At 42.2% G+C, this 25000-nt stretch overlaps 1 protein-coding gene across 18 annotated transcripts in view; it reads right to left on the bottom strand.

Moving 5' to 3' along the window:
• Positions 1–25000, bottom strand: part of adgrb2 (adhesion G protein-coupled receptor B2) — a 1085043-nt gene that overhangs the window by 270814 nt on the left and 789229 nt on the right. For all 18 annotated transcript variants that reach the window (XM_061882474.1, XM_061882487.1, XM_061882489.1 and 15 more), the window contains one exon: positions 18691–18734. In XM_061882474.1, coding sequence (XP_061738458.1) covers positions 18691–18734 — 44 coding nt within the window. The remainder of the gene's footprint in view (positions 1–18690; positions 18735–25000) is intronic.

Here is a 25000-nt window from a genome sequence, read left to right as displayed (position 1 = left end):
CAATGCACTTTGATCAAACATGTGATTTATGGATTGTAATCCAGAACAGGTTGTGTCACACCCGAGACATAAAAACACTAACAGAGTGCAAAATCTCGCGTGAGAGGAAGAGGGGGTAAACCATTTAGCAATGAAGTTTGCAGAAAATTGACGGTCAACGTTAAAATTGCAGCAAAATATTCGACACTGGTGGCTAAAGTGGATGGAGCCCCCCTCCTTCCCCCTGTAATTCGTCAGGTTTCATGTGTCAGGTAAACCGCGACCAACAGGGCCATATGAATCCCCTTCCTACTGCGTTCATGGGAAGTTAAAGTTAAATTATCGATAATTGTCACACACACACACACACGAGGCGTGGCAAAATTATTCTCATCACCCTTGCTCACCCCCTGGCAGGTGAGGGGAGCAGTGAGCAGCAGCAGTGGCAACGCCCGGGAATCATTTTTGTTGATTTAACCCCAAATTCCAACCCTTGATGCTGAGTGCCAAGCAAGGAGGTAATGGCTCCCATTTTCACAGTCTTTGATATGACTCGTCTGTTCCTGCTCCGGTTTTCTCGTGACATTACACCTGTTTTTCTTTTTTTTGTAATAGTCCCGACAAAATGTCAGGAAATCAGCTCCTCCAGTACAAACAAACAGCAAATCGGATACGTCGTGACTTACCCCAACAAGTCCACCAGTGAAGAGGGCGTCCACTAAAGGGAAATCTTCATGCTGATGTCAAAAGGAGTCGATGGCGGACACTCCATTATGCCTGCACAGGTCACATGACCCAAATAAAGGCGAGCGGGGGAATTAACCCTGCCGGCCGGAAGCGTGTCATCCATATTAAAAGAGTCAACGTCCGTGCAGAAGGGAGCAAATACGCCACTTGGACTTGAGCCCTCCGAAAAACGACGGGTGTGCCGCCATAAACTACAAAAACAAAAAAAGGGAGCGTTCGTGACAGCTGGGAGGGAAGATCCTGTGCAGGTCTGAGACGCCCCGCCGAGGCAGAGCCCCACGTTAAGCCCTGCACTGGCCCGCTCCCTCCCCGTGCGCTGATTCGCTGTTTGACACACTTCTGATCCCCCGCGCTCGGGTCAGACGGGAAAGTGGAGCAATCCCCGTCCACTGGTCCGCCCCCCTCCCGCTAACTCGCCGCCATGTCGTGGGACAGAGCGCCTGAGTCGCCACCAGTCTTGACTGAAGCCCTGAGATGGGTAGGTTGTGAGTTCAAACCCCGGCCGAGTCATAATAAAGACTATAAAAATGGGAGCCATTACCTCCCTGCTTGGCACTCAGCATCAAGGGTTGGAATTGGGGGTTAAATCACCAAAAATGATTCCCGGGCGCGGCCACCGCTGCTGCTCACTGCTCCCCTCACCTCCCAGGGGGTGATCAAGGGTCAAATGCAGAGAATAATTTCGCCACACCTAGTGTGTGTGTGACAATCATTAGTAATAATAATAATAATAATGGATTAGATTTATATTGCGCTTTCCTATTGTTAGACATTCAAAGTGCTCACAGAGAAGTGGGAACCCATCATTCATTCACACCTGGTGGTGGTAAGCTACATCTGTAGCCACAGCTGCCCTGGGGTAGACTGACGGAAGCGTGGCTGCCAGTTTGCGCCTACGGCCCCTCCGACCACCACCAATCATTCATTCATCATTCATTCACCAGTGTGAGCGGCACCGGGGGCATAGGGTGAAGTGTCCTGCCCAAGGACACAACGGCAGCGATTTGGATGTCAATAGGTGGGAAGCGAACCTGCAACCCTCAGGTTTCTGGCATGGCCGCTCTACCCACTACGCCATGCCGCCCCTTGTACTTTAACTTGTCAACCATCCATCCATCCAATCTTCTTATCTGAGGCCGGGTCGTGGGGGCCGCAGCCTAAGCAGAGAACCCCAGACTTGCCTCTCCCCAGCCACTTCGTCCAGCTCTTCCCGGGGGATCCCGAGGCGTTCCCAGGCCAGCCAGGAGACATAGTCTTCCCAACGTGTCCTGGGTCTTCCCCGTGGCCTCATACCGGTCGGACGTGCCCGAAACACCTCCCTAGGGGAGCGTTCGGGTGGCATCCTGACCAGATGCCTGAACCACCTCATCTGGCTCTTAACTTCAATTTCTTTGAATAGATAGATAGATAGATAGATAGATAGATAGATAGATAGATAGATAGATAGATAGATAGATAGATAGATAGATAGATAGATAGATAGTACTTTATTGATTCCTTCAGGAGAGTTGGGAATTTCCTGGAATTTTTGAACATATTGATATTCGCAGTCGTCCTAGATCAGGGGTCAGCAAACCGCGGCTCTTGGATCACTCTGATGTGGCTCAGCTGCATACTTGCCCCCCCCCCCCCCATTTTTCCGGAAGGTTTTCCGGATTTCAGTGCCCCTCCCAGAAATAACATTCTCAGATGTTCACCCGGACAACAATATTGAGGGCGTGCCGGGATGGCAATACCTTAAACGTCCTCTCGACCGCGTCCGCTTTAATACTATGAGCTATACCGCGGGGCGGTATAGCGCGGTTGGTAGAGTTGCCGTGCCAGCAACTTGAGAGTTGCCAGTTCGATTCCCGCTTCCGCCATCCTAGTCACTGCCGTTGTGTCCTTGGGCAAGACACTTTACCCACCTGCTCCCAGTGCCACCCACACTGGTTTAAATGTAACTTAGATATTGGGTTTCACTATGTAAAGCGCTTTGAGTCACTAGAGAAAAGCGCTATATAAATATAATTCACTTCACACTTCATATCTGAGTGCCGCCCGGCCACATCTAGCCGTCACAACGCGCAAGCGACTGCAAGGCATACTTGTTCAACAGCCATACAGGTTACACTGAGGGTTGTGATATAAAGAACTTTATCACTCTTACTAATATGCGCCACACTGTGAACCCACACCAAACAAGAATGACAAACACATTTCGGAAGAACATCCGCACACAACATGAACACAACAGAACAAATACCCAGATTCCCATGCATCCCTCACTATTCCGGGCTACATTACACCCCCCCCCCCGCCCCCCCGTCAACGGTTGAGGTGGGACATCCGCACTTAACACAACATAAACACAACAGAACAAATACCCAGATTCCCACGCATTCCTAACTATTCCGGGCTACATTACACCCTCCCGTCAACGGTTGGGGTGGGACATCCGCACTTAACACAACATAAACACAACAGAACAAATACCCAAATTCCCATGCTTTCCTAACTATTCCGGGCTACATTACACCCCCCGTCAACGGTTGAGGTGGGACATCCGCACTTAACACAACATAAACACAACAGAACAAATACCCAGATTCCCACGCATTCCTAACTATTCTGGGCTACATTACACCCCCCGTCAATGGTTGAGGTGGGACATCCGCACTTAACACAACATAAACACAACAGAACAAATACCCAGATTCCCACGCATTCCTAACTATTCCGGGCTACATTACACCCTCCCGTCAACGGTTGGGGTGGGACATCCGCACTTAACACAACATAAACACAACAGAACAAATACCCAAATTCCCATGCTTTCCTAACTATTCCGGGCTACATTACACCCCCCGTCAATGGTTGAGGTGGGACATCCGCACTTAACACAACATAAACACAACAGAACAAATACCCAGATTCCCATGCATCCCTAAATATTCTGGGCTACATTACACCCCCCCGTCAACGGTTGAGGTGGGACATCCGCACTTAACACAACATGAACACAACAGAACAAATACCCAGGTTCCCATGCATCCCTAACTATTCTGGGCTACATTACACCCCCCCCCCCCGTCAACGGTTGAGGTGGGACATCCGCACTTAACACAACATGAACACAACAGAACAAATACCCAGATTCCCATGCATCCCTAACTATTCCGGGCTACATTACACCCCCCGTCAACGGTTGAGGTGGGACATCCGCACTTAACACAACATAAACACAACAGAACAAATACCCAGATTCCCATGCATCCCTAACTATTCCGGGCTACATTACACCCCCCCCCGTCAACGGTTGAGGTGGGACATCCGCACTTAACACAACATAAACACAACATAACAAATACCCAGATTCCCATGCATCCCTAACTATTCTGGGCTACATTACACCCCCCCGTCAACGGTTGAGGTGGGACATCCGCACTTAACACAACATGAACACAACAGAACAAATACCCAGATTCCCATGCATCCCTAACTATTCTGGGCTACATTACACCCCCCCCCCCCGTCAACGGTTGAGGTGGGTGGGGTTCGGGGGGCGGGTTTGGTGGTAGCGGGGGTGTATAATGTATTGTGTGTAGTATTTTGAGGACAAAAAACCTCTATTTATTCCATTTTGAAATAACGCCGTAACAAAGTTTGGTCAATACTTTCCGGGTGCACTGTAGTTTATGGTTCAGTACATCCATTCATTTTCTACCGCTTGTCCCTTTTGGGGTCGCGGGAGGGGCAGGGGAGCCTATCTCAGTACAGTACATGGAATAAGAAAAACATTTTTTTTCACTGATCGTTCATGCAGAAATATCAAGCTAATGTTGGTGAACACGCTGATATTTGATGCATGCAGAACATTAGCAGCAAAGCAAGCCTGCAGCAGCGTGCGGGTCATGTTGTGCCGCACATATGATGTATCTCTCCACGCCATTGACGGACGGCTGCGTTTGCTCACCGGCTCTTTAACCGCTGATCCCGGATCAGGCCGCAAAGCACCGGGGATTAGAAATAGGATTGAGTGACCCCCGGCGTCCCCTCACGTGCCAAATGTCACCCGCCGGTCTGCGGTGCACAATATCTCCGACTAATGGCTCCTGTTTTCTCAGGCAACGAGGCGGGGGTGCGCTCAAGCGTTTGGCGGCGTGTTGGATGTGGAAGGATGCACCAACGCCAGCAAGGTGTGTACATGGCAGAAACATTCGTTCATTTGTGCGTTTACTGTCAAGAAAATCCAAACTTCTCACTTTTCCCACGTTTTACCTCAAGTTAGTGAGCAGAGGTTGTCGGTCACGCCTCGCCGAGGAACGGGGAAAGGATGGCGAGCACAATCGAGCAGACGGCGTCGACATATGGGCACGTTCGGGGCGAAAATAAATAAAGAAGCGCGCGCATAAATAACAATTTGAACTATGAATACTGCGGAGTCATTAGCAAAGTAGAAAGTGAGAACAAACTACTGATTAATGGTCCTGTTGTAAACCCATTAGCGACGCTGGGTGGGGGAAATGTGATTAAACGACGGTGGGAGTGAAGTCGCTGCGCGTTCATCATCCAGTAGATTGAAGATGTTTTCTCATGAGAAGTTCAACGACGACTCGAGCATTGGCCGATACCGATATCAAACAGGACACGAAGTCAGAGAGTACAGTACGAAGCGGATTTAAATGGCCCCATTGGCCGGGGTTTACCTGACACATGAAACGTGACAAGTTCATCATCCAGTAGATTAAAGATGTCTTCTCATGAGAAGTTCAACGACGACCGGAGCATTGGACGATACCGATATCAAACAGGACACGAAGTCAGCAAGTACAGTGCGAAGTGGATTTATATGGCCCCATTGGCCACGGTTTACCTGACATATGAAACGTGACAAGTTCATCGTCCAGTATATTAAAGATGTCTTATCATGAGAATTTCAACGACGACTCGAGCATTGGCCGATACCGATATCAAACAGGACACAAAGTCAGCGAGTACAATACGAAGCGGATTTAAATAGCTCCATTGGCCGCGGTTTACCTGACACATGAAACATGACAAATTCATCATCCAGTATATTAAAGATGTCTTCTCATGAGAAGTTCAACGACAACTCGAGAATTGGACAATACCGATATCAAACAGGACACGAAGTCAGCGAGTACAGTACGAAGCGGATTTAAATGGCCCCATTGGCCGCGGTTTACCTGACACATGAAACGTGACGAGTTCATCGTCCAGTATATTAAAGATGTCTTCTCATGAGAAGTACAACGACAACTCAAGAATTGGACAATACCGATATCAAACAGGACACGAAGTCAGCGAGTACAGTGCGAAGCGGATTTAAATGGCCCCATTGGCGGCGGTTTACCTGACACATGAAACGTGATGAGTTCATCGTCCAGTATATTAAAGATGTCTTCTCATGAGAAGTACAACGACAACTCAAGAATTGGACAATACCGATATCAAACAGGACACGACGTCAGCGAGTACAGTGCGAAGCGGATTTAAATGGCCCCATTGGCGGCGGTTTACCTGACACATGAAACGTGATGAGTTCATCGTCCAGTATATTAAAGCTGTCTTCTCATGATAAGTTCAACGGCAACTCGAGCATTGGACAATACCGATATCAAACAGGACACGACGTCAGTAGGAAGCTGACTCATGTGGCCCCATTGGCTGCAGTTTACCTGACACATGAAACGTGACGTGTTCATCATTAAGTAGATTAATAATGTCTTCTCAAATAAGTTAAAAGAAGCCTTGAGTATTGGACAATACCGATATCAAACAAGACACAACGGTAGTGTGTACAGTAGGAATCGGAGTCATACGGCCCTGATGGCCGAGGTTTACCTGACACATGAAACGTGACAAGTTCATCATTAAGTAGATTAATAATGTCTTCTCAAATAAGTTAAAAGACGCCTTGAGTATTGGACAATACCGATATCAATCAAGACACAACGGTAGCGAGTACAGTAGGAAGCGGATTCATTTGGCCCAATTGGCCGCGGTTTACCTGACACGTGAAACGTGACGAGTTCATCATCAAGTAGATTAAAGATGTCTTCTCAAATAAATTAAAAGACGCCTTGAGTATTGCCCAATGCCGATATCAAACAAGACACGACGGTAACGTGTACAGTAGGAAGTGGATTCATACGGCCCTGATGGCCGCGGTTTACCTGATCCATGAAACGTGACGAATTCATCATTAAGGGGATTAAATATGTCTTCTTAAAGAAGTTCAAGACGCCTTGAGTATTGCCCAATGCCGATATCAAACAAAACAAGACACAACGTCAGCGAGTACAGTAGGAAGCAGATTTATAAGTCCACATTGGCCGCGGTTTACCTGACACATGAAACGTGATAAGTTCATCATCCAGTAGATTAAAGATGGTTTCTCATGAGAAGTTCAACGACGACTCCAGCATTGGCCGATACCGATATCAAACAGGACACAAAGTCAGCGAGTACAATACAAAGCTGATTTAAATAGCTCCATTGGCCGTGGTTTACCTGACATATGAAACGTGACAAGTTCATCGTCCAGTATATTAAAGATGTCTTCTCATGAGAAGTTCAACGACGACTCGAGCATTGGCCGATACCGATATCAAACAGGACACGAAGTCAGAGAGTACAGTACGAAGCGGATTTAAATGGCCCCATTGGCCACGGTTTACCTGACACATGAAACGTGACGAGTTCATCATCCAGTATATTAAAGATGTCTTCTCATGAGAAGTTCAACGACAACTCGAGAATTGGACAATACCGATATCAAACAGGACACGAAGTGAGCGAGTACAGTGCGAAGCAGATTTAAATGGCCCCATTGGCGGCGGTTTACCTGACACATGAAACGTGACAACGTAATCATCCAGTATATTAAAGATGTCTTCTCATGATAAGTTCAACAACAACTCGAGCATTGGACAATACCGATATCAAACAGGACACGACGTCAGTAGGAAGCTGACTCATGTGGCGCCATTGGCTGCAGTTTACCTGACACATGAAACGTGACGAGTCCATCATCCAGTAAATTAAAGATGTTTTCTCATGAGAAGGTCAACGACAACTCGAGAATTGGACAATACCGATATCAAACAGGACACAAAGTCAGCGAGTACAGTACGAAGCGGATTTAAATGGCCCCATTGGCCACGGTTTACCTGACACATGAAACGTGACAAGTTCATCGTCCAGTGTATTAAAGATGTCTTCTCATGAGAAGTTCAACGGCAACTCGAGCATTGGACAATACCGATATCTAACAGGACACGACGTCAGTAGGAAGCTGACTCATGTGGCCCCATTGGCCGCAGTTTACCTGACACGTGAAACGTGACGAGTTCATCATCAAGTAGATTAAAGATGTCTTCTCAAATAAATTAAAAGACGCCTTGAGTATTGCCCAATGCCGATATCAAACAAGACACGAAGGTAACGTGTACAGTAGGAAGCGGATTCATACGGCCCTGATGGCCGCGGTCTACCTGATCCATGAAACGTGACGAATTCATCATTAAGGGGATTAAATATGTCTTCTTAAAGAAGTTCAAGACACCTTGAGTATTGCCCAATGCCGATATCAAACAAGACACAACGTCAGCGAGTACAGTAGGAAGCAGATTTATAAGTCCACATTGGCCGCGGTTTACCTGACACATGAAACGTGACAAATTCATCATCAAGGACATTAAAGATATCCCTCTGAAGAAGTTAAAAGACTTTTTGAGTATTGGACAACACTGATATCAAACAAGACACGACGGTAGCGTGTACAGTAGGAAGCGGATTCATACGGCCCTAATGGCCACGGTTTACCTGACCCATGAAACGTGACAAGTTCATCATTAAGGAAATTAAAGATGTCTTCTTAATGAAATTAAAAGACTTATTGAGTATTGGCCAATACCAATATCAAACAAGACACAACGTCAGCGAATACAGTAGGGAGCGGATTCGCTCGGTCCCCTTGGCCGCGTTTTACCTGACACATGACACGTGACCAGTTCAACATTGAGGAGATTGAAGATGTCTTCTTAAAGAACTTACAATACTTATTGAATATTAGCCAAAACCGATATCAAACAAGACACAACGTCAGCGAGTACAGTAGGAAGTTGATTTAAATGGCCCCATTGGCCGTGGTATACCTTACACATGAAACGTGACAAGTTCATCATTAAGGAGACTAAAGAAGTTAAAAGACTTATTGAGTATTGGCCAATACCGATATCAAACAAGACACGACGTCAGCGAGAACAGTAGGTAGCAGATTTAAATCGCCCCATTGGCCGTGGTATACCTGACACAAGAAACGTGACAAGTTCATCATGGAGGAGATTGAAGATGTCTTCTCATAGAAGTTAGAAGACTTCTTGAGTATTGGACAATAGCTATATAAAAACAAGACACAACGGTTGCGAGTACAGTAGGACGCTGGCTCATACGGCCCCATTGGCAGCGGTTTCCCTGACACATGAAACGTGACAATTTCATCATCATGTATATTAAAGATGTCTTCTCAAAGAAGTCAAAAGACGCCTTGAATATTGGCCAATACCGATATCAAATAAGACACAAAGTCAGCGAGTACAGTGGGAAGCTGACTCATACGTCCCCATTGGCTGCGGTTTACCTGACATATGAAACGTGACAACTTCCCCATCAAGTAGATTAAAGATGTATTTTCAAAGAAGTTAAAATACGCCTTGATTATTGGCCAATACGATATCAAACATGACACGACGGTGGCGTGTACAGTAGGAAGCTGACTCATATGGCCCCTTTGGCCGCGGTTTACCTGACACATGAAACGTGACGTATTCATCATCAAGTAGATTAAAGATGTCTTTCAAGGAAGATAAAAGACGCCTTGAGTATTGGCCAATACCGATATCAAACAAGACACGACGGTAGCGTGTACAATAGGAAGCGGATTCACACGGACCCATTGAACATGGTTAACCTGACACATGAAACGTGACAATTTCATCATCAAGGACATTGAAGATATCTTGTTGAAGAAGTAAAATTACTTTTTGCATATTGGACAATACCGATATCATGCAAGACACAACGGTTGCGAGTACAGTAGGAAGCTGACTCATATGGCCCCTTTGGCAGCGGTTTACCCGACACATGAAACGTGACAAGTTCTTCATCAAGTAGATTAAAGATGTATTTTCAAACAAGTTAAAATACGCCTTGATTATTGGACAATACCGATATCAAACATGACACGACGGTAGTGTGTACAGTAGGAAGCTGAATCATATGGCCCCTTCGGGCGCGGTTTACCTGACACATGAAACGTGACATATTCATCATCAACTAGATTAAAGATGTCCTTCAAGGAAGATAAAAGACGCCTTGAGTATTGGCCAATACCGATATCAAACAAGACACGACGGTAGCGTGTACAGTAGGAAGCAGATTTAAAAGTCCACATTGGCCGCGGTTTACCTGACACATGAAACGTGACGATTTCATCATCAAGGACATTGAAGATATCTTGTTGAAGAAGTTAAAAGACTTTTTACATATTGGACAGAACCGATATCAAACAAGACACAACGGTCGCGAGTACAGTAGGAAGCTGACTCATATGGCCCCATTCGCAGCAGTTTACCTGACACATGAGACGTGACAAGTTCATCGTCGAGGAGATTGAAGATGTCTTTTCATAAGAAGTTAAAATACGCCTTGATTATTGGACAATACCGATATCAAACATGACACGACTGTAGTGTGTACAGTAGGAAGCTGAATCATACGGCCCCTTCGGCCGCGGTTTACCTGACACATGAAACGTGACATGTTCATCATCAAGTAGATTAAACATGTCTTTCAAGGAAGATAAAAGACGCTTTGAGTATTGGCCAATACCGATATCAAACAAGAGACGACGGTAGCGTGTACAATAGGAAGCACATTCACACGGACCCATTGAACATGGTTAACCTGACACATAAAACGTGACAATTTCATCATCAAGGACATTGAAGATATCTTGTTGAAGAAGTAAAATGACTTTTTACATATTGGACAATACCGATATCAAACAAGACACAACGGTTGCGAGTACAGTAGGAAGCTGACTCATATGGCCCCTTTGGCAGCGGTTTACCTGACACATGAAACGTGACAAGTTCTTCATCAAGTAGATTAAAGATATATTTTCAAACAAGTTAAAATACGCCTTGATTATTGGCCAATACCGATATCAAACATGAAACGACGGTAATGTGTACAGTAGGAAGCTGACTCATATGGCCCCTTCGGCCGCGGTTTACCTGACACATGAAACGTGACATATTCATCATCAAGTAGATTAAAGATGTCCTTCAAGGAAGATAAAAGACGCCTTGAGTATTGGCCAATACCGATATCAAACAAGAGACGACGGTAGCGTGTACAATAGGAAGCGGATTCACACGGACCCATTGAACATGGTTAACCTGACACATAAAACGTAACAATTTCATCATCAAGGACATTGAAGATATCTTGTTGAAGAAGTAAAATGACTTTTTACATATTGGATAATACCGATATCAAACAAGACACAACGGTTGCGAGTACAGTAGGAAGCTGACTCATATGGCCCCTTTGGCAGCGGTTTACCCTACACATGAAACGTGACAAGTTCTTCATCAAGTAGATTAAAGATGTATTTTCAAACAAGTTAAAATACGCCTTGATTATTGGCCAATACCGATATCAAACATGACACGACGGTAGTGTGTACAGTAGGAAGCTGAATCATATGGCCCCTTCGGCCGCGGTTTACCTGACACATGAAACGTGACATATTCATCATCAAGTAGATTAAAGATGTCCTTCAAGGAAGATAAAAGACGCCTTGAGTATTGGCCAATACCGATATCAAACAAGACACGGCGGTAGCGTGTACAGTAGGAAGCTGATTCACACGGCCCCATTGGCCACGGTTAACCTGACACAGGAAACGTGACGATTTCATCATCAAGGACATTGAAGATATCTTGTTGAAGAAGTTAAAAGCCTTTTTACATATTGGACAGAACCGATATCAAACAAGACACAACGGTCGCGAGTACAGTAGGAAGCTGACTCATATGGCCCCATTCGCAGCAGTTTACCTGACACATGAGACGTGACAAGTTCACCGTCGAGGAGATTGAAGATGTCTTTTCATAAGAAGTTAAAAGATGGCTTGAGTTTTGGCCAATATAGTGGTCCCACTTATTTATAGATAAGTACCGAAAACTATCGGTCCCTGTTACACAAACATCGGTATCGGGACAACGCGGATATAATGTTACTTTACATGCTCGACCAGAATTATTTTAGCCCTAAGTCAAAACGTTTGGACACCCCTGGACTACAGCCTGCAACATATAATGTAGATAACGTGTTTTTAAATGTTGATGTTTGTAATAAAGTCATTTTTTATGTACTCAACACTGTGTGTGTGTGTGTGTGTGTGTGTGTGTGTGTGTGTGTGTGTGTGTGCATGGCTTTCTGCAAACAGATTCCCCTCGGCCCACTCAGTCCATGCAAACACGTTTAGACGCTGGCCACGCACCTTTTGTTTGAGCGTAGTCACGCTGCGGATGGACATAATGGCCCCTTTAAACTCCATCATCTTCTGTTTCACTCCGAGCTCATGGTGTCGGCGAACGGTATCCATCAAAGAATGATATGTGGCGAGGAAATAACGAAACTCTCCGGCGCCGATCCCGACCGTCAAAAAGCCAACGTCTTGTTCGAGCCTTCGTGAAATGACCGGGGCGCACGTGTCGCCTTGCGAAGGCTTTGTGATCCGATTAAAGGGTCCTGCGGCTCCACCGTGTCAGGAAATGGACAGCGGGGCTCATTACAAGCGAGGCAACGTTTGATCAAATATTGAAAAGGTCAGAGCCCACTGAGGAGTTTGAATATTTTAACAGCCGGCAAATTTCTGGCCCAAACCAAACAACGCGGAAAACTGCAGGGATGTTCCTTGGAACTGTTTGGGGGGGTGGGGAGCACGTTTCCAGGAGGCTCCAAAGGACTCAAGTTGAACACGTGACTACGGACTGATTGAATTTAGTTAATTAGCCCAAAGTTGAACAGTTGAACAGCCCAAATGATGAAAAAGTGAGGACCTAAGATGGAACCTAGAGGAACACCACTATAGCACAACTAAAGAATTTGAACATATGACTACTGATTATAATCTGAAGAGACGCTTTAGTTACATGACTCACATTAGGAAAAAATGTGTAACGACCAAAAAGGAGATGACTTAAAGGGCTGCAAAAAAATTTTTTTCTGAGAAGTTTTGAACAAAACTGAGGGGCAACTAAATTGTTTGGGGGTCCACCGTTTCAGAAGGCTAAGGACCGGACTTCTCCCTTCACAATTAGTCTTATTTTGTATATTAGGTAGAACAAGCATTCTCTATTGGACACATTACATTTTGGTCATCGTTACAAGTTTTTTTTTAACTGAAGGGAACTCAGAGGCCACCAGTTGAATAGCCCGAATGATGAAAACGCGAGGACCTAAGATGGAACCTTGAGGAACACCACTATAGCACAACTAAAGAAGTTGAACACATGACTACTGATTATAATCTGAAGAGACGCTTTAGTTACATGACTCACATTAGGAAAAAATGTGTAACGACCAAAAAGGAGATGACTTAAAGGGCTGCAAAAATGTTTTTTTCTGAGAAGTTTCGAACAAATCTGAGGAGCAACTAAATTGTTGGGGGGCCCACCTTTTCAGAAATCGAAGGACCGGACTTCTCCCTTCACAATTAGTCTTATTTTGTATATTAGGTAGAACCAGCATCCTCTATAGGACACATTACATTTTGGTCATAGTTACAAGTTTTTTTGAACTGAAGGGAACTCAGGGGCCACCAGTTGAACAGCACAAATGATGAAAAAGCGAGGACCTAAAATGGAACCTTGAGGAACACCACTATAGCACAACTGAAGAAGTTGAACACATGACTACTGATTACAACTGAAGAGACACTTTAGTTACAAGACTCACATTAGGGAAAACATGTATAACTACCAAAAAGGAAAGGACTTAAAGGGCTGCAAAAATGTTATTTCAGAGAAGTTTCGAGCAAAACTGAGGGGCAACTAAATTGTTGGGAGGCCACCTTTTCAGAAAGCTAAGGACCGGACTTCTCCCTTCACAATTAGTCTTATTTTGTATATTAGGTAGACCCGGCATCCTCTATAGGACACATTACATTTTGGTCATCGTTACAAGTTTTTTTTTTAACTGAAGGGAACTCAGGGGCCACCAGTTGAACAGCCCAAATGATGAAAAAGTGAGGACCTAAGATGGAACCTAGAGGAACACCACTACAGCACAACTAAAGAATTTGAACATATGACTACTGATTATAATCTGAAGAGACGCTTTAGTTACATGACTCACATTAGGAAAAAATGTGTAACGACCAAAAAGGAGATGACTTAAAGGGCTGCAAAAATGTTTTTTCTGAGAAGTTTTGAACAAAACTGAGGGGCAACTAAATTGTTTGGGGGTCCACCGTTTCAGAAGGCTAAGGACCGGACTTCTCCCTTCACAATTAGTCTTATTTTGTATATTAGGTAGAACAAGCATTCTCTATTGGACACATTACATTTTGGTCATCGTTACAAGTTTTTTTTTAACTGAAGGGAACTCAGAGGCCACCAGTTGAATAGCCCGAATGATGAAAACGCGAGGACCTAAGATGGAACCTTGAGGAACACCACTATAGCCCAACTAAAGAAGTTGAACACATGACTACTGATTATAATCTGAAGAGACGCTTTAGTTACATGACTCACATTAGGAAAAAATGTGTAACGACCAAAAAGGAGATGACTTAAAGGGCTGCAAAAATGTTTTTTTCTGAGAAGTTTCGAACAAATCTGAGGAGCAACTAAATTGTTGGGGGGCCCACCTTTTCAGAAATCGAAGGACCGGACTTCTCCCTTCACAATTAGTCTTATTTTGTATATTAGGTAGAACCAGCATCCTCTATAGGACACATTACATTTTGGTCATAGTTACAAGTTTTTTTGAACTGAAGGGAACTCAGGGGCCATCAGTTGAACAGCCCAAATGATGAAAAAGCGAGGACCTAAAATGGAACCTTGAGAAACACCACTATAGCACAACTGAAGAAGTTGAACACATGACTACTGATTACAACTGAAGAGACGCTTTAGTTACATGACTCACATTAGGAAAAAATGTGTAACGACCAAAAAAGAGATGACTTAAAGGGCTGCAAATTTTTTTTTTTCTGAGAAGTTTTGAACAAAACTGAGGGGCAACTAAATTGTTTGGGGGTCCACTTTTTCAGAAGGCTAAGGACCGGACTTCTCCCTTCACAATCTGTCTTATTTTGTATATTAGGTAGAACAAGCATTCTCTATTGGACACATTACATTTTGGTCATCGTTAAAAGTTTTTTTTTAACTGAAGGGAACTCAGAGGCCACCAGTTGAATAGCCCGAATGATGAAAACGCGAGGACCTAAGATGGAACCTTGAGGAACACCACTATAGCACAACTAAAGAAGTTGAACACATGACTACTGATTATAATCTGAAGAGACGCTTTAGTTACATGACTCACATTAGGAAAAAATGTGTAACGACCAAAAAGGAGATGACTTAAAGGGCTGCAAAAATGTTTTTTTCTGAGAAGTTTCGAACAAATCTGAGGAGCAACTAAATTGTTGGGGGGCCCACCTTTTCAGAAATCCAAGGACCGGACTTCTCCCTTCACAATTAGTCTTATTTTGTATATTAGGTAGAACCAGCATCCTCTATAGGACACATTACATCTTGGTCATAGTTACAAGTTTTTTTGAACTGAAGGGAACTCAGGTGCCACCAGTTGAACAGCCCAAATGATGAAAAAGCGAGGACCTAAAATGGAACCTTGAGGAACACCACTATAGCACAACTGAAGAAGTTGAACACATGACTACTGATTACAACTGAAGAGACACTTTAGTTACAAGACTCACATTAGGGAAAAAATGTATAACTACCAAAAAGGAAAGGACTTAAAGGGCTGCAAAAATGTTATTTCAGAGAAGTTTCGAGCAAAACTGAGGGGGCAACTAAATTGTTGGGAGGCCACCTTTTCAGAAAGCTAAGGACCGGACTTCTCCCTTCACAATTAGTCTTATTTTGTATATTAGGTAGACCCATCCTCTATAGGACACATTACATTTTGGTCATCGTTACAAGTTTTTTTTTTAACTGAAGGGAACTCAGGGGCCACCAGTTGAACAGCCCAAATGATGAAAAAGTGAGGACCTAAGATGGAACCTTGAGGAACACCACTATAGCACAACTAAAGAAGTTGAACACATGACTACTGATTATAATCTGAAGGGACGCTTTAGTTACATGACTCACATTAGGAAAAAATGTGTAGCGACCAAAAAGGAGATGACTTAAAGGGCTGCAAAAATGTTTTTTTTCCTGAGAAGTTTTGAACAAAACTGAGGGGAAACTAAATTGTTTGGGGGGCCACCGTTTCAGAAGGCTAAGGACCGGACTTCTCCCTTCACAATTAGTCTTATTTTGTATATTAGGTAGAACAAGCATCCTCTATAGGACACATTACATTTTGGTCATCGTTACAAGTTTTTTTTTAACTGAAGGGAACTCAGAGGCCACCAGTTGAAGAGCCCAAACGATGAAAAAGCGAGGACCTAAGATGGAACCTTGAGGAACACCACTATAGCACAACTGAAGAAGTTGAACACATGACTACTGATTACATCTCAAGAGACACTTTAGTTACATGAATCACATTGGGAAAAAATGTGTAACTACCAAAAAGGAGACGACTTAAAGGGCTGCAAAAATGTTTTTTCTGAGAAGTTTTGAACAAAACTGAGGGGCAACTAAATTGTTTGGGTGGCCACATTCTCCCTTCACAAGTAGTCTTGTTTTGTCTATTAGTTAGAACCAGCATCCTCTATAGTAGACTACTGTTTGCATCTGAAGAGCCACTTTAGGTATTTGAATCACATTACGGAAAAAAATGTGGAACTACCAAAAAGGAGAGGACTTAAAGGACTGCAAAAATGTTTGTCTGACAAGTTTTGGGGAAAAAAAACTGGGGGCAACAAAACTGTTTGGGGGGCCACATTTCCAGAAAGGTAAGAACAAGGGGCCGGACTTCTACCTTCACAATTAGATATTTAGATCATCTACATCAACAAGATGATTTATCTGAGTGGCTGGACAGGACAGGTTAAAAACAATGAATTGGAATAAAAATAAATAAATAAAATAAAAAGGCACAAAAGTCTTTAGTCAGCCACCGATTGTGCAAGTTCTCCCACTTAAAATGATGACAGAGGTCTGTAATTTTCATCATAGGTACACTTCAACTGTGAGAGACAGAATGAGGAAAAAAAAATCTACGAATTTACAATGTAGGAATTTTAAATAATTTATTTTTAAATTATGGTGGAAAATAAGTATTTGGTCAACCATTCAAACTTCTCACTGATGGAAGGAGGTTTTGGCTCAAAATCTCACGATACATGGCCCCATTCATTCTTTCCTTAACACGGATCAATCGTCCTGTCCCCTTAGCAGAAAAACAGCCCCAAAGCATGAGGTTTCCACCCCCATGCTTCACAGTAGGTATGGTGTTCTTGGGATGCAACTCAGTATTCTTCTTACCCCAAACACGAAGAGTTGAGTTTATACCAAAAAGTTCTATTTTGGTTTCATCTGACCACATGACATTCTACCAATCCTCTGCTGTATCATCCATGTATCCATTTTGGTATAAACTCAACTCGTCGTGTTTGGAGGAAGAAGAATACTGAGTTGCATCCCAAGAACACCATACCTACTGTGAAATATGGGGGTGGAAACATCATGCTTTGGGGCTGTTTTTCTGCTAAGGGGACAGGACGATTGATCCGTGTTAAGGAAAGAATTAATGGGGCCATGTATCGTGAGATTTTGAGCCAAAACCTCCTTCCATCAGTGAGAGCTTTGAATGGTTGACCAAATGCTTATTTTCCACCATCATTTACAAATAAATTCTTCAAAATTCCAACAATGTGAATTCCTGGATTTTTTTTTTCACATTCTGTCTCTCACAGTTGAAGTGTACCTATGATGAAAATTACAGACCTCTGTCATCATTTTAAGTGGGAGAACTTGCACAATCGGTGGCTGACTAAATATTTTTTGCCCCACTGTGTATATATATATATATATATATATTAGAATCGAACAATCGTTACAAATACGAATCATGATTGATCTAAACTTTTCTTTACACCCCTAGTAACTAAAGAGTGCAGTTATGTAAATCACAACTTTGGAGCAAGGTTCACATACCATTACCAAGATCTTCCAATGTGTTACATTATTTTCTGGAAAAAATGTTAAGTCTCGCAAGTTCTGAATGCACCTGGCATCATTTTTGGGCCACCAGTTTATTAATTCTGGCCTAGATAGTGTGGCGGAAATGCTTTTTCTTTGGTTGTTCATTAGCATACAGAGAAAATGCAGGGCATTCCTAGAAATGAGAGGCGGAGTGTGGGCATCAGCACACTTGACATTTTGAATAAACGAGCTAAGAGCAGGGTTGATTGTGCGGCGTTTTCCACGGTGGATGCAGCTACTTAGACAAACGCTTCAGACCGTCCGCACAGAAAGGCAACGCGTTGCAATTAACTATCGAGAGCAGCCACAAATTAAACACCGGCCTACTGAGGCAGTCCGAGCAAAGCTACTTCTGAAGCCCGCTGTTTGCTCTCCTCGCCTCATTTAATTAACAGGAAATGCGGAGAACATCGTTAGAGCAGGTCTCAGTTCATTAATAAAGCAAATCTGACCGGACATCCGCACCGGAAAAAAAAAAAAAAAGGCGGATAAGCATCGACCGAGCGGGCGTGAGAAATAACGGGGAATAACTCACGGGTTGCTGTAGTCCCACACCACGCACTGAGGGTCGGATGTGCCCTGCAAGACAAGGAGGAGGGGAAATCACGGGTTAGTGCCTGAGGAGAGAGAGTGATGGAGGGAGGCACAGGCACAATAAAATGGGGGTGCAAAGACTGGCAGAAACATGGTAATGGCTCGGTACAGGGGTCCTCGCCAAAGTCTTTTATCTGGACTGCCAAACATCGCCTGAAGAAGAAGAAGTTGTACGCCGCAGTCAATGGAGGACAGACATTGCAAGGGGACCTAAGTCTGGGTACAGGATAACAGGGAAAACATCAATTTTTAAAAATAATCGCAATTCTTATTCTTAACGATTCTAATTATTTTTTAATATGTATAGGTAGTAGGCATTATGGCCTTTCATTAATGTCTCGATATTTTGAGGCCATGTCACAATACTCCATATATATATCGATATTTTTAGCCTCAGCAAAATGACGCATTTTATTTGATTAAAAAAAAAAAAAAAAAAGTAAAAAAAAAATGGTGATTTGCAATAATTTCACCTCAACATGTAGCGTATATTACTGTAGATGGAAAAAAAGTACTGCTGTTTTCATGGTTAAAAAAAAAAAAAAAAGGCAGCCCAGTTGCCAGAATGTCACTGGAGGATTTACATAGTTTTTTTTACTGTAAATAAAAAACTGCAATTTTACAGTTAATATTTTTTTTTTTTTTTACCGCAAATCAACAACTGTAGTTTTTTCGGTGTATTACTGTAAATGCAAAAGCCGCACCACAGTTTATTACAGTAAAACAAAGGACATTTTTTGTTCATTTAGATAAAAATGCTGTGAAATCACAGTAAATTTCACAATATTACCATGAAATCTATTGCTAATTTTACATTGCACAAGATGATGTATAACCTGCTTTGAAATCATTATTATAAGTATTTATTTCTATTTTTAAAAATGGTTTGAATGTTTGATCATGCATTTTTGAATAATTAGACAATATTTAAGTAACATAACATGGATTATTTATATACACACACACACACACACACACACACATATATATATATATATATATATATATATATATGTGTGCGTATATATATACACATATATATATATATATATATATATATATATATATATATATATATATATATATATATATATATATATATATATATATCTGCCAAATTAGAAAGAAATAATACATTTAGTAACAAAAGTTATAGTACTTTATTGATACATATAATTTCCAGGCTTTCCAGGGCCAAATAAAATGAAGTGGCGGGCCACATCTGGCCCTTGAGCCTTGAGTTTGACCCCTGTGCCTTAGATTAAATAAATGGCTCCGCATTTTTTGACACAGTAAATTTCACAATTTTACCATAAAATCTATTGCTAATTTTACGTTGCACAAGTTGATGTACAACTTGCTTTGAAATCATTATTATTAGTATTTATTTATATTTTTAAAAATGGTTTGAATGTGTGATCATGTATTTTTGAATAATTAGACTATATTTAAGTAACATAACATGGAGTATTTATATTTATATATATATATATATATATATATATATATGTATGTATCTCCCTAAATTGAAAGAAATAATACATTTAGTAACAAAAGTTATAGTACTTTATTGATACATATTATTTCCAGGCTTTCCAGGGCCAAATAAAATGAAGTGGCGGGCCACGTCTGGCCCTCGAGCCTTGAGTTTGACCCCTGCGCCTTAGATTAAATAAATGGCTCCGCATTTTTTGATACTGCAGTCGGAAAGGGATTCATATGGCCCCATTCCTGGTTTATCACTCTGCAATGCAGTCTACTGAAGATGATGGAAAGCGCCACTTGACTTAAGCTTAATGTCAGTTCCTAATAGACACAGCCCTAGAAAACATTTTTGTTTCAAGTCAAATATTATGTATATGTCTATCATTACATTTGGATATTTATATGATTTGTGTCTGAGCCCTGATATCATATATCGGTCTGATACAAGCAAGAAGTATTGAATGATATCGGCTTGCTTGTAAAAGTGCCGATACAGGCAGACCTGCTACGCCATTTAACATTTAAATGTCCTCCAATAAACTCTTTTTGTTTAATCCTTTACAAAAGGTAAACATGTTAGGCAGCTACACGACAGCTAAGCACACAATAGCGCACAAGCTAGAAATACCTAATAAGGGTTCCAACACATTTTTTTTGTTTGTTAACAAGTATCAAATCATCACATTTGCGTATTACTTACACACACAAAGTCTCCAAGGCGGAAGAATACTAGAAAGTATCCAGGAACAAGCGTGCCGGCATCATTCAATTTCCCGCAGTATGAGCTGAACTTACTGCATTTTTGTGACCAACTGGGGTCACCCAAAAAAACTCATTGCCACTCCACTTTGACTTAAATACAGTACAAGTCCATTCCAGACAGTGAATATAAACAAATTGGTGTTTTTTTTAATAACTTTTCATACCTCCGAGTCATACCAAAGTCTATAAAAATGGGACCCCTTGCCTCCCTATTTGTCACTCAGCATCAAGGGTTGGAATTGGGGATTAAATCACCAAAAATGATTTCCGGGCGCGGCCACCGCTGCTGCTCACTGCTCCCCTCACCTCCCAGGGGGCTAACAAGGGGATGGTTCGAATGCAGAGGACACATTTCACCACACCTAGTGTGTGTGTGACAATCATTGCTACTTTAATTTCAACATTTTTGGTTTTTGTTTGACCTATTTCACTCGATCAAACTTTCCCCCACATTCCACACGACAAAAAATGATACCAGTGCGTGTGATACGTGCTGATATTGAATTCGACTAATATCGGTGTCAAGGCTCGGAAGTGAAAAAGTTGCACTGTTGAAATGTATTTTGATTTTCAAATATATCCATCCGTCCATCTTATTCCGCTTATCTGAGGTCGGGTAGCGGGGGCAGTAGCCTAAGCAGGGAAGCCTAGCCTTCCCTCTCCCCAGCCACTTCATCCAGCTCCTCCCGGGGGATCCCGAGGCGTTCCCAGGCCAGCCGGGAGACATAGTCTTCCCCGTGGACTCCTACCGGTCAGACGTGCCCTAAACACCTCCCTTGGGGGGGCGTTTAGAGGAGCAGCGGCTTTACTTTGAGCAGAGCTTCTCACCCTATCTCTAAGGGAGAGACCCGCCACCCGGTGAAGGAAACCCATTTGGGCCGCTTGTACCCGTGATATTGTCCTTTCGGTCATAACCCAAAGCTCATGACCATAGGTGAGGATGGGAACGTAGATCCACCGGTAAATTGAGAGCTTTGCCTTCCGGCTCAGCTCCGGATCGATACAGCGTCCGCATTACTGAAGACGCCGCACCGATCCACTTGTCGATCTCACCATCCACTCTTCCCTCACTCTTGAACTCCTCCACTTGGGGAAAAGTCTCCACCTCAACCAGGAGATGGAACTCCACCCTTTTCCGGGCGAGAACCATGGACTCGGACTTGGAGGTGCTGATTCTCAAATATACTAGCTCCGAATAGGAGTAGGAATAGGCAGAGCTGATTGAATTCCATCCTCTCCGCATGTACCATTAGTTTGTTAACTTTCTGTGTTGAACACATGCGAGTTGGATTTAGCATATTTAGTTAAAAATTAATAAAACCACTTAAATCATACAACACCTAATTAAATGAAATTGTGATAAATGATGCATTTTGGACAAATTATGTCGGACAATGTCCTTCTCAGCGTTCTTTATCCTACACTGCGAAAAGTCAGTGTTCAAAAACAAGAAAAAAACAATACAAAAATGAGGGGTATTTTATTTGAACTAAGCAAAATGATACGCAGATAGAACAAGAACAATTCAGCTTGTCGAGACTTTCTGAAACCAGTAACATTAGCCAACCTCAATGAACCCAAAAATACCTTAAAATAAGTATATTCTCACTGATAATAAGTGCACTTTTCTAGGTAGAAAAAAAGAGACCTTTTTTTGCTCAATATGTTAAAAAATGTTCTTAAATTAACTAAATGCTAGTCCCATTATCTTGACATAAACATGATTTTTTTTTCAAGAAATTATTACTTTAAAAAAGTAGTTTTATACATGTAAATAAATAAATAAATGGGTTGTACTTGTATTGCGCTTTTCTACCTTCAAGGTACTCAAAGCGCTTTGACACTACTTCCACATTTACCCATTCACACACTGATGGAGGGAGCTGCCATGCAAGGCGCCAACCAGCACCCATCAGGAGCAAGGGTGAATTGTCTTGCTCAGGACACAACGGACGTGACGAGGTTGGTACTAGGTGGGATTTGAACCAGTGACCCTCGGGTTGCGCACGGCCACTCTTCCACTGCGCCACGCCGTCCCATGTAAGTGTTGATGACCCAGCTTTGCAACACTTGCTATTCTAGTTTCAAGCATGTTTTACTCAATATAGGTCATCACATCTCAGCAACAAGCTGTAATATCTAACTGAGATCATCCAGGACCAAAACCCTTAAAACACGTAAAACACTAACATAAAAACTGCTTAGAGAGAAGAATTATCTTATCCGGAAGAAAATAAGCAAATATCAGCCTTATTTGAGATATTTAATCTTCATTAGATTTCAGTTTTTGTAGTGTACAAATATGGCCCCGTTTGAGTTTTGTTGGCACTAATATAGTACCGCTATACTAATGAATCATATTCGGTACTATACCGCCTCTAAAAAGTACCCGTAACCCCCCGCCATCCCCTCTTTTTTTAACGAGAATGACGGCACGTCATAACATTGCTGGTTTTACAAGCAGAGGAGCATGTTCGGCAGCGCACGGAGTACTTACTTGAGATATTTAATCGTAGATTCCAGTTTTTGCAGTGTATGAATCATGCTGCACTGCATGTAAATGATACATCTAAGGGACATCTAGTTTCACATGAAATGTGGTGATGCGGGGTTGCCATGGCAATGGCAGAGATGCTAGTGTCCCTGTACCGTCACAGACTCCTTGGAAGGCCAGCCGTGTCTGACACCACCATGGCAAAGGCCAACCAGCCATGGCTGGAGGTGCACGGGTGGTGTAGGAACCCACCAAAAAAAGACCTGGCCAAGGGTGGATATGTTTGTACTGGTAAGCGGGAAATGGAATCTTGTCAAAGATTTTTTTTCAGCCCTTTTAACTTGAATATGGCTTATTTAATTATACTTGAACGGTGTGGGCGCTCACTTGAATGAGTCATTGTGCTCCTTTCAAACAAGAAAGGGCTCCCCTCCTTTGGAACTTTGTATAAAAGCAGCATTTCAAGTTGAGGAAGTCAATGCTGAGTTGGTTACCAAACACGACATGTGTGTGAATTACACGAGGACAATACAACACGTCCGAAAAATAGTCGAAAAAAGCAGAGCTAATTTTATTACTTCCTCCCACTTGCCGTTTCTAAAAGGAAGTATGTGTCTCCGTATAAATAAGAAAGTATGCAGTGATGGAAAGAAAGAAAAAAAGAAATAAAATCTGTAAGAAGGTAAGAAAAAAAAAGAAAGAAATAAAATCTATGAGAAAGTAAGAAAAAAATAAAAATAAAAATAAAAAATACAAACAAAAAAAAGAAAAACGATATAAAGAATGACAGTAAAAAAACACATTTCTAGCTAAGATACAATTAATAATTGATACAAAAAAGAAAGCAAGAAAGAAAGAAAACAAAAGATTAAAAAAAAGAAATAAAGAAATAAAAAAGCAAAATCGCCAAAGAACAAAGACATAAAAAAATAAATAAATAAATGATAGCCAAAGGTAATAAAAAGACGGAAAAAATTAAGTAGATAATGAAATAAAGAAAGACAAAACCAAAAGAAATATCTAAATCTAAATAGCACATAATGAATAAAGAGAGAAAGAAAGACTAAATAAAGAATGAAAGAAAATCAGAGGAAGTGAGACAGGAAAAAGAAAGTTAAAGACCTACTGAAATGCGATGTTCTTATTTAAACGGGGATAGCAGGTCCATTGTATGTGTCATACTTGATCATATTTCGCTGAAAGGATTTAGTAGAGAACATCCACGATAAAGTTCGCAACTTTTGGTGCTGATAAAAAAGCCTTGCCTGTACCGGAAGTAGTAGACGATATGCGCGTGACGTCTCGGGTTGTGGAGCTCCTCACATCTGAACATTGTTTACAATCATGGCCACCAGCAGCGAGAGCAATTTGGACCGAGAAAGCGACAATTTCCCCTTTAATTTGAGCGAGGATGAAAGATTTGTGGATGAGGAAAGTGAGAGTGAAGAACTAGGAAAAAAAAAAAAAATACTAGAGGGCAGTGGGAGCGATTCAGATAGAGAAGATGCTG

The sequence above is a fragment of the Nerophis ophidion genome, linkage group LG21, assembly GCF_033978795.1.
Source record: "Nerophis ophidion isolate RoL-2023_Sa linkage group LG21, RoL_Noph_v1.0, whole genome shotgun sequence".
Classification (NCBI taxonomy): domain Eukaryota; kingdom Metazoa; phylum Chordata; class Actinopteri; order Syngnathiformes; family Syngnathidae; genus Nerophis; species Nerophis ophidion.
This window is presented reverse-complemented; position numbering and strand designations above follow the sequence as displayed.